Source organism: Vicia villosa, linkage group LG7 (genome assembly GCF_029867415.1).
Source record: "Vicia villosa cultivar HV-30 ecotype Madison, WI linkage group LG7, Vvil1.0, whole genome shotgun sequence".
In the NCBI taxonomy this organism is placed as follows: domain Eukaryota; kingdom Viridiplantae; phylum Streptophyta; class Magnoliopsida; order Fabales; family Fabaceae; genus Vicia; species Vicia villosa.
In genome coordinates, this window is record NC_081186.1 from 44,524,347 (window position 1) to 44,543,790 (window position 19,444).

General features: G+C 35.6%; 1 protein-coding gene across 1 annotated transcript; it reads right to left on the bottom strand.

Moving 5' to 3' along the window:
• Nucleotides 1-9,557: 9,557 nt before the first annotated feature.
• On the bottom strand, nt 9,558-16,319 carry LOC131618961 (uncharacterized). The gene is made up of 3 exons (XM_058890110.1): nt 15,650-16,319; nt 13,951-14,347; nt 9,558-9,994 (listed from the first exon to the last, which is right to left on the bottom strand). The coding sequence occupies exons 1-3, from the start codon at nt 16,301-16,303 to the stop codon at nt 9,558-9,560; spliced, it is 1,488 nt and encodes a 495-aa protein (XP_058746093.1). The 5' UTR covers nt 16,304-16,319.
• Between the last annotated feature and the right edge of the window lie 3,125 nt (nt 16,320-19,444).

The window sequence follows — 19,444 nt, forward strand, 5'->3', positions numbered from 1 at the left end:
ATAATTTAATTAAAAAAATAATTAAATTAATGAACAAGAATTAACGGGGTGTTACAACTCTCCTCCACTAAAAGAGTTTTCGTCCTCGAAAACATACCTCAGACGAAGAGTTCGGGATAGGAGTCCTTCATCTGACTCTCCAGCTCCCACGTAACATTTCCACCTGCAGCTCCTCCCCAAGCCACTCGGACTAAAGCTATCTCTTTACCACGTAGTTGCTTTAACTTCCGATCTTCAATTCTCATTGGTAACGCCTCAACCGTCATATTGTGTCTTACTTGCACATCATCCACTTGGATTACATGAGACGGATCCGCAATATATTTCCTCAATTGAGATACATGGAATACGTCATGTAGGTTTGCAAGTGTTGTCGGTAAAGCAATATGATAAGCCACCTCTCCTACTCTTTCCGTAATCTGAAACGGACCAATAAAACACGGCGTTAACTTCTTTGACTTCAGTGCTCGACCAACACCTGTCGTAGGAGTTACTCTCAGAAACACATGATCTCCCTCTTGAAATTCAAGTGTTCTTCGCCTCTTGTCATGATAGCTCTTCTGACAACTTTGAGAAGCCTTCATCTTCTCCTGAATCATCTTAATCTTTTCCGTCGTCTCTTGAACAATTTCTGGTCCAATCACTGCACTTTCACCGGATTCATACCAACACAGTGGTGTCCTACACCTCCTACCATACAAAGCTTCAAATGGAGCCATACCAATACTCGAATGGTAGCTATTGTTGTAAGTAAATTCAATCAACGGCAAGTAACTATCCCATGTACCACCTTTTTCCAGTACACAAGCACGCAACAGATCTTCCAATGATTGAATTGTCCTTTCAGTCTGACCATCAGTCTGTGGATGATAGGCAGAACTCAACCTCAATTTAGTACCCAAGGACTTTTGTAACCCTTCCCAAAATCTGGATGTAAATCTTGGATCTCTATCTGATACGATACTCGAAGGAATACCATGCAAACTTACTATTTTCTCAATGTACAACTGTGCCAACCTTTCCATAGAATAATCCATTCTCATCGGTATGAAGTGAGCAGACTTCGTCAGTCTATCCACAATAACCCAAATGGCTTCATAGCTCTTAGCCGTTCTTGGCAATCCAGATACAAAGTCCATGGATATGCTATCCCACTTCCATTCAGGAATAAACAAAGGCTGCATAGTCCCATACGGTTTCTGATGTTCGACCTTTGACTTCTGACAAGTCAAACAAGAATAAACAAATTCAGCTATTTCCTTTTTCATTCCAGGCCACCAGAATAACTTCTTCAAATCATGGTACATCTTAGTAGCACCAGGGTGAATACTCAATCCACTACGATGTCCTTCTTCCAAGATACTCTTCTTCAGTTCAGTAACGTCAGGAACACAAACACGGTCGCGAAATCTCATAATGCCATTCTCATCAATTCTGAACTCACCTCCTTTTCCTTGGTTGATCAAAGTCAATTTGTCAACTAGTCCCACATCATCCTTCTACCTTTCTCTGATTTCATCAAGAATTCCACTTGTCAGCTTTAGCATACCTAACTTGATACTATTCGAAGTGCCTTCACAGACCAAACTTAAATCCCGGAATTGCTCAATCAAATCTAGTTCTTGCACCATCAACATTGACATATGCAAGGACTTCCTACTCAAAGCGTCAGCAACGACATTCGCTTTACCCGGATGATAATTCAGCTCAAAATCATAATCTTTAAGGAACTCTAACCATCTCCTCTGTCTCATATTGAGCTCTTTCTGATCAAATAGGTACTTCAGACTCTTATAATCACTAAACACCTCGAATCGTGAACCATAAAGGTAATGTCTCCACAATTTCAACACAAACACCACCGCAGCCAACTCTAAGTCATGAGTCGGGTAATTCTTCTCATGCACTTTAAGTTGTCTCGACGCATAAGCGACTACCTGTTGGTTCTGCATCACTACACCTCCAAGTCCCATCAATGAAGCGTCACAATACACAACAAAAGATTCTATCGGATTCGGCAAAATTAAAATAGGAGCACTAGTCAGCCTCTTCTTCAATTCTTGGAATCCTTCTTCACATTTCGAGTCCCAAACGAACGCTTGACCCTTCCTAGTCAACTTCGTCAATGGTAGAGCTAACTTTGAAAATCCTTCTATAAACTTCCGATAGTAACCTGCAAGACCCAGAAAGCTACGGATTTCAGTCACGGACTTCGGAGCTTCCCACTGAGATACGACTTCTACTTTTGTCGGATCTACGGCAATACCGCTCTTGGAAATTAAATGACCCAGGAAACTCACTTCACTTAACCAGAAATCACATTTCGACAGTTTGGCATAAAGCTTTTTCTCTTTCAACACTCCCAGCACAATTCTGAGATGCTCTGCATGTTCCTCTTCACTTTTGGAATATATTAGAATGTCGTCAATGAACACTACAACGAACTTATCAAGGTAAGGATGAAAAATCCTATTCATGTATTCCATGAAAACACCAGGTGCGTTAGTAACTCCAAACGGCATCACGGTGTACTCATAATGACCATACCTCGTTCTGAACGCAGTCTTCTGAATATCGTCCGCCTTCACACGAATCTGATGATACCCAGACCTCAAATCAATTTTACTGAATATGCTCGCTCCGACCAACTCATCCATCAAATCATCAATCCTCGGCAATGGATACCGATTCTTGATAGTAACTTTATTCAGTTGTCTGTAGTCTACACACAACCTCATAGATCCTTCCTTCTTCTTTACCAATAACACCGGTGCACCCCACGGTGACACACTTGGACGAATGAACTCCTTCCCCAACAATTCTTCCAATTGACTCTTCAATTCGGTCAATTCAGATGCCGACATTCTATAAGGTGCCATCGATATAGGACTGGTTCCAGGAACTAACTCAATAGCAAACTCTACTTCCCTTTCAGGTGGTAGCTCTCTAACATCTTCTGGAAAAACTTCTGGAAATTCTCGTACCACTGGTAATTCATTACTCACCACTCTTCCTTTCACTTCCATCGATGCAAAAAGCATAAACACGGCTGCCCCATCTTGAATTGCTTCACCCACTTGTCTTGCAGTCATCGCTAACTCATCGACATTAACTTCTTCAGGAAAGATGACCGTCTTCGTAAAACAGTTGATATGAACTCGGTTAAATTGCAACCAGTTCATCCCCAAAATAACGTCAATTTGTTTGAGCGGAAGGCACACTAAGTCCATTCCAAACTTCCTACCAAATATATCAATAGGACAGTTCAAACATGCAGATGAAGTGGTCACTGAACCCGACGCAGGAGTGTCAATAACCATACTTCCACTAATCTTTGATATCTCTAAATTTAGCCTCTTAGCACAATCCAATGAAATAAACGAGTGAGTCGCACCAGTATCAATAATCACAATTAAAGGTGTGTTATGTATGAAACACGTACCTTTAATCAGTCTATCCTCCGGAGTAGTTTCTGATCCGGACAAAGCAAAGACTTTCCCTCCAGCTTGGTCCTTCTTGGGCTTGGTGCACTGCGGACTGATATGACCCTCTTCTCCACAGTTATAGCAAGTCATTGTTCTCATTTTGCAGTCAGCAGCAATATGACCCATTCTGTTACACTTGAAGCACTTCTTCTCCTCTTTCTTGCACTCATTCCTCTTATGTCCTGTTTCACCACAGTTGAAGCACCTAAAGGGAGCACCGGAATCACCCCCACTAGGCCTTTTCCAATTACCAGCTCTTGGGTTTCCCCTACCATATGGTGTACCTCTATCCATAGGCTTCTTGCCCTTCTTATCAACTAACTCGCGAGAGTGAGATGATTTCAGCTTAAGACTGTCTTCCTCAAAGATTCTGCTACAGCCCACTAAATCAGCAAATCGGCGAATTCTTTGATACCTGATACCCTGCTTGATCTCATCACGAAGACCATTCTCAAACTTGATACACTTAGAGAATTCTCCAGCTGCATCGTTGGTGTAGTGCACGTAGTGCTTAGCCAATTCCACAAATTTGGAAGCATATTTCGGCACGGTCATACTACCCTGTTTCAGCTCCAAGAACTCAATTTCCTTCCTTCCCCGCACATCTTCAGGAAAGTACTTCCTCAGAAATTCTCTCTTGAATATGGCCCAAGTGATTGCAATCCCATCTGAATCCAACTCGGTCCTAGTGTAGCAACCTGCCCTAAAAAATATAGATTTTAGAGTCGCCACCTATTCTACCAAGGCGAATAGGAAACCTATGCAATTAAGAGATCAGGGTAAGATACTATATTCAGGTCGAGGGAAGGTGTTAGGCACCCTCAACCCTTTCCTATTTGCTTTGAATCTAAGGACAAAGGTTTATGGCTAAAATTGGGGTTTATAGCTAAGGAAGTGAATAGGGGAAACATTGAGATTTTAGGGAGGGGGACTCGCCTTGTTGCCAAGTGCCTACGTATCTCCTTATGGAGAATCAGAGTCAACGTAGTTCGGGGGACGGGTTGTACGCCCTTAAGGTTTGAAATTTGATTTGAGATGGTTTGAAGGCTTTGAATAGCCTGTCGTAGATAAAAATCTGTATTTGGAGTTTGAAGTTTGAAAAATGTTTGAAAAATGATTGAAAAATGTTTTGAAGTTGTTTTAGATGTTCTGGGCGTACAACCCTGATTTGGCACAATCAACCGCAATGATCAATAGGTTTGATCACCATAGTCAAAAGATTAGGGATTTTGTACCATTACCAATTCAAATCGATTGATTCGATTATCACTAATAATGAATTATTGTGTATTATTATTTTTGTGAATTTTGTTTTGTATTTTTATCCCTCATAACCGATTAACACGATTACAAATAATAACAAATTGGAATTTAGAAAATAGGAAAGTTAATCATCACAACTAATAAAATAGTTGCAACCATTTAACTAAATAGAAATTATTTGTATTTTATTTTAATTAAATAAACATTTTAATTAAAATTATTATTGCCCATAGCGATTAATCGATTTAATCGGCGCGAACAATAAATTGCGTTTTTAATATAAATATCATGTACTAATTTATTTATAAAAATAAATATTATTACATAAATAAATATATTAAAAGAGATTTAATCAAAATAAATATTTAATTAAAATTGTTATAGTTTAATAGAATTTGATTCAGTGTGACAGTCAGTATAGTACATGGTATGGGGACTTGAATCAGGAGCGTTAGATCTGGCTGAAGGCACATCCTAGGGCTCAGATTTTGAAGGTGTATGGTAGGCCATGTTGTTAAGGGCGTGTGGAATCAAGAAGGAAAATTCAGAAAAATAATATGCTGAAGGCATGGATCGAACCCACACCACCAGCCTCAACTAACACAACCCTCGCCAACTCGACTGCGCCCACTACGCGTTTACTGAACGCATCTATTGTAACATATAAAAAACAATACAAAGAATGGGACGAAACGCGCGCGCATATTTGAACTGCCCAGTGGTGTAAGGACACCTCATCATCGTTCCCCATGGGAACCAAAAACCTGCAACAATCAGCTACCAAATTGCTACGATTTCATTCGTAGCAAGCTCACCTAGGAAAACAGCGAATAGCACATACACAACCATAAACGTTTCGCGACCAGCCTATATCCTTCGTCTAATGAATACGAACCCAATCATGTATTTGTTTTTCCCTAATTTTGCTCCTAGCAGGAAACCCCAATTGAAAACCCTAAAACTCGAAAACGGACTCTAATGGCCGATTATCCCAGAGCGCATAATAAACCAATTAACATTCCAGAAACGTGCACAACAAGCATATGAATGATAATGCATAAACAATTTAACATGAGAACATGTGAATTATGCCAATCGATCCAATGTTCAGAACGCCATACCTTGGTCAATTGGAGGTCATTCTGGGGGTTTTGATGCTATGCAAGTATTCAAGCAGCTTCAGAATGATTCCACGAACGTGTAGCAATGCTTAAATCCTTCTGAAACACTCCCAATCTTTGAAACCGAGTTTGAGTTTGGTGAAGATTTTTTTTCATGCGTGCCTCTCTTTTTCTGCAGAATCTCCAACCCCTAATCCCATGCCTTATGTTTTCTACTTATAGGAGAGTAAGTTAGGTTAAAAGAATAGCCCAAAAGCTTCTTGAATCCAATCTTGCCATTAAAGAAAAATTGATTTTATTTCTTGAATAAAAAGTTTCTAATTTGGTCCAAATATTGTATCACTCCTTTCCATTTGATTTAGCACGAAAATAACAATATATTTTGCCATTAATACTGATTGAAATTGGCCTATATGAATATTTTACCATAATATTTGATTTTTCATACTTAATTAAATCATAAAATGAAATAAAAAAAATATATTAAATCAATTAATATGCTAAATTTCGTGCCCTTTTGTTTTGGATAAGCTAAAGGCTTGTGGATCAAGTTTGTACCATAAAAACATAGGCCCATTTGCAAGATTTCTCAATTTGAACCCTCCTTTTTCATATTTGGTCCTCCAAAATCAACCAACTTTGATCAAGCATATCTCACTCAATTTTCAAGCTATGAGAGAGTTCTAATACTTTTTGGAAACCTCAAGAGGTCCTCTATAAGCCACTTTGGAACATATTTTTCATTTGGAGCTTTTATCTCGATCATATCCTCTTTGACAAAAAACTGCTTTTGGAGGATGCCTGAAAAGGACCTGTAATCTTTTGCACTGTATCTCTCAAATGAATCATTTCTAGCCCTGGCTTGTGAGAGACAAATTTGTAGATAATCCAATTTCCTTCAACATAGGCTTTGAGTGGGGAATTTTTGATGTTCCATGTGAAAGTTATGCCCAGTCAAAGTTGGGTTGACTTTCTCCTAAGAAACCCTAATTTGAACCTTTGTGTATTTGTTCATCTCTGAGTTTCTATTAATGGAATCATGATCAATCTTTGATCAAATGATGGTTGTACTTCACATACTAGATGTTGACCAAAATTGGGAAGCTTTGACTATGCTCTGATGATGGTTGACTTTTTAGGTCAAACCAGTTGACTATGGATCATCTGGACCTTTGAGTGAGTGATCTTTGGAACTGAACCTTGAGCTTTGCATCATTGTGAATGGAATATGGGAGGGCAAATTTTGGGGTATGACACCTAGTAGTAACCCACCAGTCATCAGCTTATTCTGATAGCATATGAGTTTCGTACCTCACCTTCAGATTTTCTGCATAATCGATCACTCGGAAGATCCTCTCGATCTCCTTCAACCATTTCTGAGCACCATCAGGGTCATGAGTGCCTTTGAACAATGGAGGGTTGTTCCTCTGAAAGCTATTCAACTGTCTGTCAGCACCAATCACAGCCCCATTAGCATTCCCTCCCAGTACACCAGCGATCATGCCTAGAGCTTCTGCAATAGCGTCATCATTCCTTCCACCTCTTCCAGCCATTGTTCTGCTAAATCACAAAACAATCTCATCAGAACAAAAGTATCAATAGTGTTTACCTTACACTAGTCGCATACAAGGGAACACTGACACTAAGACTCTGACTCTAACGACCAACTATACTCTGATACCACTATTGTAACACCCTTCTAAACCCCCACGGAAAATATACGATAATCAGAGTAATTAAACAGCAAGGATGCTACAATTATTAAAATAAATAAAACATCAAGTCGATTGTCATGCTTTTATTAAAAATTAACCAATAACAAACAGGTGTTTAGCACAGCGGAACTTAATTCAACAGTATTAGGAACATCTCCACATAAATACTCCATACATAAATCCATAGCCAAATGGCAACAAAGTATAACAAGTAACGCTAAGACTAGTCGATCCCAGTGTTACAATCAGAGCATGACTCAACACGAACTACGGGCTAGCCTACAGGCTATCTTCACCCAATCAAAACGCCGCTACATCCTTAATCTGAAATCATCAAAGTAAGGGTGAGTTTCATTCGAATTAATAACCATTATACAATCATAAGCAATAAAATCTCATAGCAACTATCATCCATTCAACATACATATAATCTGAATTATTATAATAAGCAAGCATCAGTGTATAAGCATCATCTATCACACCACACAATCATCCAATTATATCATGCTATAATGCAATGAATGGACTGACACTCATGCATGTGGTACCAAAATTCGTGAATCACATCACAGGACTTCTCTCTTTGATACTGCCCTCTAGTCGCTCACACCCCACATGGGCACACGACTACTGCCTCATCGCTCACACCCCACATGGGCATACGATGACTTCCCGCTAATCTCCGCACAATGGGAATTAGCCTTCCAATGCAAATGATTTATGAATAATGCACACATGACACATACTTACATCATCATACATCATCATCATGCCGATGCTTAACATCGCTTATCACCTCTTACCAATAACGTCACAACAAGTATGTACATGTATAAGCATCATTCAATCATTCACATACGTACACCATATCAACACAATAACATACACATCATATTAATTTTAATTGCCATCATAATCTAATTCAACAATAATTTAATTGAATAAATAAATAAGTCGGCCACTGCCCGTATTATTACTTCATCAGATAAAGCATCTCATTATCTTCGCAACGCCCAAAACGACACATAAATCGGATACTCGGATCAGTTATGGGTTTTTTTAAAAATAAAACATTTTCAGGAAAATGCTGCAGAACCCGGGTTGTCCCTACGTGGGAACCGGTTCCTGGCTGCATCCAAAATCACGCCTCTGGTTTTTACTATGGGGAACCGGGTTGTCCCTATGTGGGAACCGGTTCCCAGCAACCCAGAATCCATACCTCTCTGTTTTTATAAGGGGGAACCGGTTCGTCCCACATGGGAACCGGTTCCTACGTACCTGCACAGCCAAATTCACCATTTTGACAGCATTTACCATATCCCATTTCCCCAATTTCAGGTACATACGAACATAGCACACAAATACCATCAATTTTCACATCATCACATATTTCAGACAAGTTTTATACAAGTATTAACAGCCTATAACATGAGTATTAACAGAATCATGTAATTCATACAATTTCATCAAAACCTAACAAAATTCCCAAACCCGACACGTACGATTGAACTAGACAACAATCCTAATCAATCATACTACCTACAATCGCATAAGGATTACTAACCCGAAGAATCCCCCCTTACCTTAGAGTCGAATCTTCGAAGTTCTTCTCCCCCTTTGACTCTTCTCACTTTCACGTGTTCTTCTTTTCCTCAGACTCTGTCTCTTGTGCTTCTGTCTCCCTTCTTTCCAATTCCTTTATTTTATGAAAAATAAAATAAAATATTATAATGGGCTTGCTTAGTTAACACCTCCCCTTCTGCTACTCACCACTCTAGGCCCAATGCCAATATCTCATCATTTCCATATAATTCCCAAAAATTATTAATTCTAATAATTTAATTAAAAAAATAATTAAATTAATAAACAAGAATTAACGGGGTGTTACAAATGCTACCTGCAGGTAAGGAATAGAACCATTCTTCTGCCTCATCAGTTAAAGTGAACAGGAACATGTGTAACCTCTTTGCTTCCTATGTATGTCCATCTATCTTCAGAGTGGTACTCATAGTGAGAAACCGTTGAAGATGTTTATTTGCATCTTCGTTCACCCTTCCAGAAAAATAATGCCTTTCAAGTTGATTTATCGTGCTTGGATGCAGCTGAAATTGTGCCGCATTCGCCGGTTGGTTCACAATTGTCATTCGACCAGCCGGTAATTTATTTCCTTCATAATCTCCAAGAAGTCTTTCAACAGGTGGAGGTGGGTCAGCTGCCATCGTTTTGGGAATTGTCTCAGTATCCGAAGCAGAATTTTCCGAATTAACTGAAACTTCTTCTTCTTCTTTATCTCTTATGCTCTGTTCACCTTCTGATGCTGCCAGTCTTTCTCTTTTTGCTTGTCTAAGTCTAGCGTGCAACGTTCTTTCTGGTTCTGCGTCAAAAGGAAAATCAGCTGGCCTTACCTCGCCTAATCAAATTAGACAAAGATTATTTATATAAAATAAATCAACAATAACAAGCTAAAAATAAAATTTTATTTGACGAGCAACAAAATTTCAATCGAATTAAGATTAAAAATCTGTATTTTAGCAGTCCTCGGCAACGACGCCAAAAACTTGACCGGAAAAATAGCAAGTGTACTATTTTCACCGATGTAGTTATAATGGGTTTAACCCCAAATATCGATCTCGAGGAATACATAGGAAATACCATTTTTTATATTGATTCAATTGAACAAAAACTTAGGTTCTTTTTAATGTAAAAGACATGCTAGGATGAGTGGTTGATTTGGCTTGCAACAACCCTGAATTCAGATCTCTTCAACAAGTTCATGGTATCCAGTTACCCTATCTTTAGGATGTTTTCCCCCAGGTCCTTAGAGGAAACCTTTGATCGTTCAACCTAATACCTAAGTCCTTAGAGACTTAGGATGAAACTAAGCCTTGATTTTATCAAGATATAACAGGTGATTATAGGGTATCCCTAGTCCTAGGTGATATCTACTATAATCAAATCATGCACAAACCCTAACAACTACAGTCTTGTACCTGTTATCCTTAGATTAATCTTTATTTGACCGATAAAGAAAACATTAAGCATAGTACATAATTTAACTGAATAATAACAAGCAATGTATTGATGAAATCATAAATTCAGAGTCATTACAATAACCAAATCAGGACCACCCCCTAGCATTGGGGGGTTTAGCCTCTCATAATATTCAAGAAAGACACAATAAAGAATTTAGACATTACTAAAAAATAATGGTGACTTTGATCTTCAATAGTGGAAACCCTTGAATCCCTCCGTCTCCAAAACTCTTGATGAAGCTATCTTCTCTCTTGTGTGATTTTCTATCGTATGATGCCAAAAAGTCCTTAATTCTTCTAAAAAATTAACCAGAATAGTTTCCGAACACATCACAACCCAGTAGAATTTCAAAAATACCCTCTTACTTCAGTTTCAAGGCAAAAACCCAAGAATATGTACTTTAACGCGCCTACCAACACGGACCGTGCCAAGCAACACGGCCAGCCGTGGTCGCTTCCAGGTGAAAATCTTTCTTTTTGCACAGCACTGCTGACACGGGCCGTGCCAAGCAACACGGCCACCCGTGTCAGCCCCCTGGTTTTTTGTATGAGAGACTTCAATCTTCTAGCACGGGCAGTGTCAGGAGACACGAGCCGTGTTAGACTCCAGTTTTTCCTTTTTTCAACTTCCGACCTCTCCCATCTTCATTCATCATTGCGTCCGTGCCTTAGAGCATTCAACCAAAACTGAAACATGAACAAAACTAACCAAATGGCATCAAAAGTATCTAATTGACTTCAATTTAAACATAAAGCAAAGAATATATAAAAGCAAACAAACCTGAGATAATTAAACAAAAACAATCAACCTAAGATCAAAGTGTTACAGATTTGACAGATTTAAACCGAATACATGACGGAAATTAGATAGAAATGGTGACCAATCACCTACCATGGGAAATGACCAGGTACTCAAGTATAGTTGTGGAAGTTTGTAGCTTCATCAAGTCCAATTAGTGTGTCGCTCTGATACGTAGCTCTCAGGGGGGGTCGTTTATATCGTTATTTCTATGTTGTCGATGTTTTTAGTTGTTGTTATTATAACCGTTGAATCCAAGTTGAATAATATGAAGTACTTATTATACTTCCAAGTTGTTTGAGTTGAGATAAGCTGATAGTTAACTGTTAATTCGAATGCTATGTATCATTGTTGAATCAAATACAAGTTGAAGTTTTAAGTTGATATGGACACTCTCAATGTGTTGTTTGAAATTTTAAAATCCTCTAATATTTCTCGAATTATATTTTTGGGTAGAATTTGGGGTGTTACATGAAACACATGGAGCATTTTAATTGAATTGTAACACAATGTACTCTAACACAGTGCAGAAATTTTCATATATATTTTTTAATATTAAAAACAATTTGATTCGGTATTATTATTTTCAACCAGAAATGTAAAATAAAATGGATTTGAAATAATATACATATCTAATTTTGATTATCTTTGATTAAAATAATTCGATATCAATCAATAAATATCAGTTACTATTGTTTTGATACCAATTATGAGAAAAACTCCATTGATTATGATTTTCTCCGTACTCTTATTTGAATAAGAAAAAATATGTGGATCTATTACGAAAATTTTCGTTTGGTTTTTGAGTTCTTGATTTAAATTCTCCACTTCTCTCTTCATTCTATTTAACATTTGAAATATACATTTCGGTTGCCATTATTTGCAATACTTATAAGATTATTAGAAAAATTAAGTTAACTCAAATGGATCGAGACTAGAATCGGAAACGGAATCACTTTTCTTACAAGTATTTCAAACACTCTCAAATATGTCTTCGAGTTGGAACGCATGAATATCCAGGATAATTCAGTATTTTATAGAATTTGCGCAAAACAGACGAAAACTCAAATGTAGTGAAGAGTGTCTAGAATTTTATGTGAAAAAAATTAAGTTTTTCTCATGTTTTTTTTTTCTGAATCCGGAATGCTCAATTTATAAGCCAAAGTGGCGTTGTTTCACAAGATTGCGACCCTTGATGAAACACACACTTTAAGCAACATTTTTACCAAATGTTACATTGTTTCGCCTACGGTAACACTTTTACCAACTGGCACACGATTTCGCCTACAACAACATTTTTCAAAGATTGTACTGTTTCGCATTCTGCAACACTTCACGAAGTGTTGCCTAATTCTTCATGAAGTGTTTTCTATTTTCAATATTTAAAATAGGGTTAAATAAGTTTTTGGTCCTTATAAATATCTTAAATTTTATTTTTAATCCCTACTAAAAATTGACATATTTTAGTCTACAAAATTTTATGCATTCAGTTTTAGTCCCGACTATTTTCTAAATTTTTGAAAATTATTTAATTACACTTTAATTTTTAAGTTTTTGAATAAATTTGTTCACACATGTTTAAGATACTGTAAAATATTTATCTATCATACTTTAGAATTTTTTAAAATGAGGAGGATTAAATATGAATATTTTAAATTTCAAAAAATAATGAAAAATCTCGACTTAGAAATCAAATTTTGAGTTTTTTTTTCAAGAAAATTTTTAAAACGTTCCAAAAATGTCTGCAAAATAATCATTCAAAAAATGCTCACTGGTTTAACAATAGGGACTAAAACTACGTGCATAATAATTTTATAGGATCAAGTCATTTTTTTTATACCGACCAAAAATAAAATTGTATATTTTATAGAGATCAAAAATTTATTTAACTGTTCAAAATATTAATTTCACATAATTTTTTTCTTGCCATCTTGTAACACATTAATGGTGATTAATTGTTATTAATTTTTAATAATTTACAACATTGTTTTTAGGTAGGAACTTCATCACCAAATATTGCCTTAGGTACCTAGGAAAAAAGCCCCCTTTTATTATAGTTAAGGCGTTGTTTTAAGAAATGACTTAAACAAAAAGAAACGCTCGCACAAAATAAAAGCTAAAAAAACTTTTCATATTCTTTAAGGTAATATTTTTCACAATACCGACAACATTTTTTAATTGTTGTTGAAGAGGAAAAATGTTTTGTCCACATATAACAAAATATAACTAAAGGTGACCTACAAATTATAATAACCAATCACATAAAAAATATGACTAAAAATGACTTATATATTATAACAATCAATCACATATTAAATATATCGGGGAACACAGGGTTCCATACTTGTACACATATATTTGTTCACAATTTGCTAAGATTGAACCAAATAATGTATTGGAAAATTCAAATAGACAGTGAAACTATTGTCTAAACACGTGTTACAGAGGTTTGAGATTGAGGAGTTGCCCTCACGCATTTAAAAAAACATTCTATCATCTTGAATATGGTGTCCCCAAAGAAATAAAGCATAAAACCCGCCAATAAAAAAATTGAATACATAGGGATGCTAAGAATAATAGTATTAGCAAGAGTAGGAGATATTGCTGGCATAGCAATTAGATAGCAAAGAGTAAAAAAAGTCACCGGAGCTAACACGAGGGGCCTTAGTACTCCCCTTGGAGTCATAATTACTATTGCTATAATTGATAAAGAAAAGGAAAGCATATTCGCTAATGAAAACCCCATGAAACTAGTTTTTGACAAGATCGATTTCCCAGCATTTCCTCGGGTAGAATAATACATATCTCCAGACTTGATTTTCATATTGTTGTCATCACTTGCACTAACCTGGAAAACTCCACCCGGGGGACTCAGTGCCGATTCATAGGTTACAGTTGCAACAAGAGTTGCAATTATCAACCAATTCAAGTGTTACGTTGCTCCTCTGTTATATCACTTCTAATTCTACTTATCCAAGTTATGGCCTCAACAATGCCGAGCATAGTCATTATTGAGCGACGCTTTTCTTTAGCACTTGTTAATATTTTCTTCATCTCTGGATCTGTTGCTAATTCTAATGCTGTTTTGCCCTCCAAGTTAATTTCATTCAACGGCATCCCAGTGTTTACCAGCCATTGAAGAGACTGTGCTACCAAGTAATTATAAATGAACATACAACTTGTTAGAGATAATTCATGTTACAACTACTTCTCCATCCCATATTAATTATCACATATTTTTTTTAAATAAATATTTTAAAAGTAAACGACACTTTGTTTTTTATATGTAACATTCTTTGTTTTAAATTGCAATCTTCATACCCAGTTCCAACCACACTATTGCTAATGTGGTGTCCTCCACCATGAATCAAACTGCAATTACAGTGTATTTTAAAAACAAGTGGACACTTTTATAAAAAATTGCTCAAACAAATTTCGATCTCTTCAAATGTAATGAAAAATAATCAGAGAATATATTATAATGAGTGAATAGTATAATGCATATATTCTATATATTTAATTAAAAAAATTCATTTTAAATCATAATAGCTGCAACGACCTACTTTATATATTTAATAAAAAATAAAATTCATTTTAAATCATAATAGCTGCAACGTCCGCAATCTCTGATGCCATCAAAATATGTTGGTGCGGATCGAAAAGCTAACATAAGATGTGTTTTAAAATTAAAGCTCGATTTTTATTTTAATTCAATCCTAAAAAATCCGCTAAATTAATTTGTATAGGGGAAGGGTAGTCTGTTTGACACGTATAATTAAAAATTACAAAAATTCTATTAATATTTATAATGTTTAATTTTAAAATCACACAATTATCACACTTTATAAAATTTATCTTTAATATTATATTTAATTTTCCTTCTTCAATTTTATACATTTATATTTAATTGTTTAACGTTTTACTTGAAAACTTTATTGTATTCTAATTTTGTGTGTTATGTTAGATATGTGTGTATTATTTGGAGTCATTTAAACCTGCATTGTACTGATTTTAAAAAACATATTAAAAAATATAGTATGAATAAAAAAATATTATAATTAAAATAATATAATTTTTATAATAAATATTATAAAAAAAACTATTTATTAATTAAAAAATTGTTTGCTTAAAGTCAGTAGCCCTTAGTTCATCAAGAACCATACTCAAATTATAAAAGGATTTTTTGACCTGTTACATATATGAAGGAGACATGTGAATTTAATCAAGATATTACCGTTGGTTCTCTACTAAGGGCTGAAATGTGCAAAGCAGTGTTGCCTTCGTAGTCTCTCAAGTTCAACATTTCCCATTTCAGCTTTTTAGCACCTCTTCGACAATTTACATGGAGCCACCCAAGAAGAAATTGAAGGACCCCATGATTTCCCATCTTAGCAGCAATATGCAATGCAGATTCACCTCTCACAGTTACATCTTCAATGGAATCCGGACAAGCAACCAAAAATGTACATACCAATTCAAACTCCCCGTTTTGACATGCCATATGAAGTGGAGTCAAGCCTTTTCTTCCTTTAACTCTAACAAGATCTTTATTGATGCCTACCAACTTTGACACCATCACCCTTAGGTTATTAGCTTCATTAGATTCAGTGGGGCCGTCCATAGCCAGACGGATGTTGTCCATTGCAAGATGAATGGGACTGTATCCTTGCAAATTTAGCTTGGAAGCAAATGAAGGTTTCAAATTCATAATTTCATTGGCAAACTCGAGATGACACCTAGTTACAGCGATATGCAAAGGAGTAACTACAAATTGGTTTTCATCTATGATTTTCAAAATCGATGGGTCTTCTTCAATTACGGCATAGAGGAGTTCTATGTCACCTGTTTCGGCTGAAATTTTCAGTTGGTCACGGCTTTCTGTGTTCATGTTTGATACTATAAGTTTTGAGTGATGTGTGAAAGATATAGGGTTCTCTGCAAGCTACTCCTCTTGTTCATTTAACATGTGTGGTATTTATTAGATTTGATATCATTATTCTTTACTTCGCTCACATGCCATGTTGTGTGCAAAAGTATAGGCTTCCATTACAAGGTGCTGGTAACCCATATGTAAAAGAAAAGTATTATTAAAATAAAGAGATTCTAAAATACAATCTGTTTCATACCTTTATTAGTGATTTGAAATATTAAAGAAGAAATGGATCTTGCAGCTCAATTTACCTTCTCTTTATTAACCGTGAGAGAGAGACAGGGGTTTTTGAGAAATTAATATAATGTAGTTTGAAGTGAAACCTGTGAATAAGTTGCACTTGACGTTGTTGGACGTGGAAAATATCTGTTAACATGCTCGATATATAAAGTAGCCTATAAATTTTATTCTTATTTAATTTTTGAAAAAGTGGCTTATACCCTTTTGTTACTATCACTCACTTTTTTTCTCTTTTTCTTTGTACTATCTATTTCCTTTTCACATTAAGTCTATTAAGAAGTAAAACAAATCTGTTAGACGATGTGACGGATCTAAAACAGGGGTTGAATAGATCGCTTGTTTATTTTTCGCGCTTTCTAAATGTTAAACGAAAGCACCCCGTATTTAAAATCATCTATAAACAATCAGTTATTGGACCGGGTATGCGAAACCGAATGGTGAGATAATGATGAAAAGTGATTCAATACTTAAGTATATCAATTTGCTTAACGTATACACCTAGTGATTATTACTACCAATTAATTGTTTTAAGATAACGACCATAACTTGTGTGTTTGTTAATTTGTCAAACACTTGGTGTGCGATATTCACCATGTTCAAACTGCTCACAATCACCCGAATTATGTTGAACGAAAGTAAAATGCGAGAAAGAGAAATAACACACGATTTGTTTAGGCAGTTCTGTGGACCTCCGATTTTTTTAATACCGGGCCATACCTCTGATCTGTAGAGATACGTGAACTGACTCTTTTTTGTCGCTTAATGCTTTCGCATTTTTGAAAATTCACAGAGTCGCCACCGACCTTTTATTTTATCCAATTAAGGAAAGGTTTATAAAAGAAACAGAAAAAAGACCTTTAAGAAATTCTGGGTAAGGGGGTAGGTTATACAAAGGGAAGGTGTTAGCACCCTTTGTATCCATGGTTATCCATGGGCTCTTAAGTTTGCTTAGCTCACTTGTTTTTCGATCACTTTTCAATTGCTCTGAAATTGCTCATATGTGGTTTCAAATGCTTTTGTAAATTGAATTTCGTAATGATCCGTGTGTGGATGTATACAAAATGCTTGTTTATCTTTCGAAAGATGTTTTGAAAAGAACGTTAACTTTGTAATAACCCGTGTTTGGATGTATACAAAGCATTGTCTTTTTTGAAAGTTTTGAAAAATCAACAGTGTATGAGAATTTTGTTTGTTTTGATTTTGAGCAAGCAAACTAGGAGGTCTACCCTGAGTTGTAAGGTCTTTATCCTATTTCCTTTAAAAATCTATCCTTTCACCGGATATAAAAGCAAGGTTCGATTTTGTACTCAAAACAGTGGAATTTTGACTTTGATTTTGAAAGGAATGAGAAGGGATTACCTGAAGAGGTGCAAGTGTGATTGTGATTGGATTCAGATATTTATCTTTGAAGTTAGTGATCTAACGGTTCAATTTTATCTTTGACATACACGCAGTTTATATGTATGCTGGAAAGTAAAATGCGGAAATGTAAAGTGCGGAAAGTAAATCTACGCTATTACATCGATTTTGCAGGAAACGTAAACTAGCCTATTTACATGAATTTGACATCCTATACATTTATCTAGGAATTTAAATTGCAAGAAAATAAAAGGCATGTTTTTGGATTTTTATGATTGATTTTAATTATAATTAATGCATGATTAATTAAATTAAAATGAAGAAAAAAAAGATGAAAATAGATTTAAACCTAGAAATTAAGTTTAAAATATGTACAAAATATTTGTTAATTAATTTTAAAACAAAACTAATTTTTTTTGAATTTTTGAAATTGATTTGAAATTGATTTAAGTTAATTAAAACATAATTATGCAAATAATTATACAAATAATTAAAACTTAAGAAGAAAATTATTCAAAATATGTACAAAATTAGCTTATAATATATAAACAATATTTAACACAAAGAATAGTTTATTTTAGGATTTTTTGATTGGTTAGAATAATTAAAAAGCAAATATATAAATATATACTAATTAATTATGCAAAATATTGAAATTTTGAAGAAAAATAAAATATTTTTATTTCAGAAAATAATATATTATTTTAGAAGCCTAAAAATATTTTTTGTGTATTTTTTGGATTTTTAAAACTATTTTTAATTAATTTAACAAAGAAATTAAAATAAAATAGAAATGTAAAAAGGATACTGATCCTGTGTGAAAATCAATGAAGTCCATAGCATAGGGCTGCTTGTCTGACGCGTTGGATTGGCTTGGAGATTGATCTAAGGGTTCAGATCATGAGGGAGCATGGTAGCCATGTGGGAATCAGTGCACATGATTAGTCAGATATTCAAAGTCCACACTGGGACCCACGCTGGCTGACCAGTGAATGAGGAGAAGGAAATCTGCCACGCGTGCAGATAGGAAGGTCAACTTTTGACGGACGAACCACACTTGGACGCGTGGTCGTCTTCAACCTCCGTCTGCCTTATTTATTAAACAAATAGCGGGGGTTTTTAACCTCCCCTATTTGTACAGTAAAACGTCACTTTTGGTAGCTTCTCACACCTGCAAAAATAAACGTTAGAGATAAAAACAAGTGACCCAGATCTACTTAAAATCACCTCCTGAACACGATGGTGATGTTAGTTTTGCCATTTGGTCGCTGTAACTATGGATTCGAAGAGGTTAAAGCTTTGGTACGCATGAACACTCGTTAATGGCATGGAACGATTCTCACGTGGGAGCTCACATGTTAAGGCCCAGATCTAGCTTATAGGACCACATGAACTCATTGGAATGATTAGATCACATGGAGGTTGATTAAATATAGGAAAACGAAAATTATTTAAGTATGAACATGAAGAACACTATGCATGTGTTACGACTCTCATGGG